Source organism: Trichechus manatus, unplaced genomic scaffold (genome assembly GCF_000243295.1).
Source record: "Trichechus manatus latirostris isolate Lorelei unplaced genomic scaffold, TriManLat1.0 scaffold00270, whole genome shotgun sequence".
Lineage (NCBI taxonomy): Eukaryota > Metazoa > Chordata > Mammalia > Sirenia > Trichechidae > Trichechus > Trichechus manatus.
Genome location: NW_004444206.1, coordinates 2,068,142 through 2,069,746, shown reverse-complemented (window position 1 = coordinate 2,069,746; position 1,605 = coordinate 2,068,142). Strand labels below are relative to the sequence as shown.

At 41.4% G+C, this 1,605-nt stretch overlaps 1 protein-coding gene across 1 annotated transcript in view; it reads right to left on the bottom strand.

Moving 5' to 3' along the window:
* SMAD9 (SMAD family member 9) overlaps window positions 1–1,605 on the bottom strand; it is an 87,451-nt gene that overhangs the window by 52,541 nt on the left and 33,305 nt on the right. The window contains exon 2 of the mRNA XM_004389965.1: window positions 419–676. Within this exon, the coding sequence (XP_004390022.1) occupies window positions 419–676 (258 nt within the window). The remainder of the gene's footprint in view (window positions 1–418; window positions 677–1,605) is intronic.

Genomic DNA, 1,605 nt, shown 5'->3' with positions numbered 1-1,605 from the left:
ACCTTTCGGTTAGCAGCCAAGTACTTAACCACTGCACCACCAGGGCTCCTTCGCTTGGATTAGAGAACTATTTTAATCTTGTGTCTACTCCCTTTTTTTAAAAATCCCTGGAAATTCCCAGGGACACTGTTCAAATACATTTAGTTTCTATAAGCTTCCAGAGGATTAGAACCAGAAACCACAGCAAAAACATTGTAACTGCTTCAAAATGAGTATAGTCCTAATTACCTTATAGGACTGGGTGGGGAGGGGGGCAGCAGGGTCATAATGACTTAAAGTACAGGAGATTGCTTTGTAAACTATAAAGCATTATACGTATGTTAGATACAATTATTGTAATTATGTTTGTCTCTCCACAGATAATTATCTTGGGTCATATTTTCACCACATGTTCATGTTCACCGTTGTTTTCACTGACCTGAGTGTTGATATGGACTTGCTGGCTCAGAAGAACTTCCTGGGGAACGCGGGTAGCTGGCAGTGCATGGGGACTGCGAGAAAGCGAGCCTGGGTGACGGGAGGAATGCGGAACACTGAGGATGCTGGAAGGAGTCAGGATAGGTGGCATTGTGTGGCAGGAGCGGCTCACTGTGGAGGGAGGCACCGCGGAACTTGGCCAGAAGGCTGAGCTGGGGGTTATATTCACTGTGCCTTGGCACAAGCACGGGGGGCAGGACTAGGGTCAGAAAGCAACATGTGAGTTAGAAGTGAACACTGACACATTGTTACAGAGCAGAGTGGACATCTGTTATCTTTGCCCAGCTCTGATGATAAAACTCTTCTTTTCCTTTGGGAACTCTCTCTCCTCCATTATTATGCTTACAGTGAAACTGTCAATTAATGTCCTGTTCCTACACAAGAACTGAGCATGTGAATCGAGCTAAGCCAACAGTCTCTCTCCTTGTAATCGGAATCTTAAGCAGAATGTCACAATTAACAAAAAACTTCAGAGGAGAATCACTCTAATGTCAGCACTCCAAAGAGACTGTCTATTCATTCTAACCACTGCAGCTCCTGAAGCTGTCCTAATACCTGACCTTCTTGAGATCTGATTATTCCTTTGGTTCTGTCAATAAAATCTTTTTTTTTTTTTTAAAGACTTAAGTTAGCCAAAATTGGTTTCTATTGCTTGCAGTTAAATCCCAAGTGGTGTCCAGAATATTTTTCCCTTCAGAGACAATGATTTAGATGACCAGCCTAAACTTCAGACCCAGTAGTGCTGCTGAAATAAAAAACTATATTTTTCCTCACCACAAAAATTTAAAAGTGAATAACTAAAAGTTACCAAGTATAAAATAAGCATGGATAAACCAAGCCACGGTCTTTTCAATACCACATATGCATGTGAAAGCTGGACAATGAAAAAAGAAGACAGAAGAATTGATGCAATTGAATTGTGGTGTTGGCAAAGAATATTAAATATACCACGGACTGCCAGAAGAACAAGCAAATCAGTCTTAGAAGAACTACAACCCAAATGCTTCTTAGAAGTGATGATGGTGAAACTTTGGCTCACTTACTTCAGACACATCATTGGGAAAGACCAATCGCTAGGAAAGGATATCATGTTTGGTAAAGTAGAGGGTCAGAGAAAATGAGGGAGAC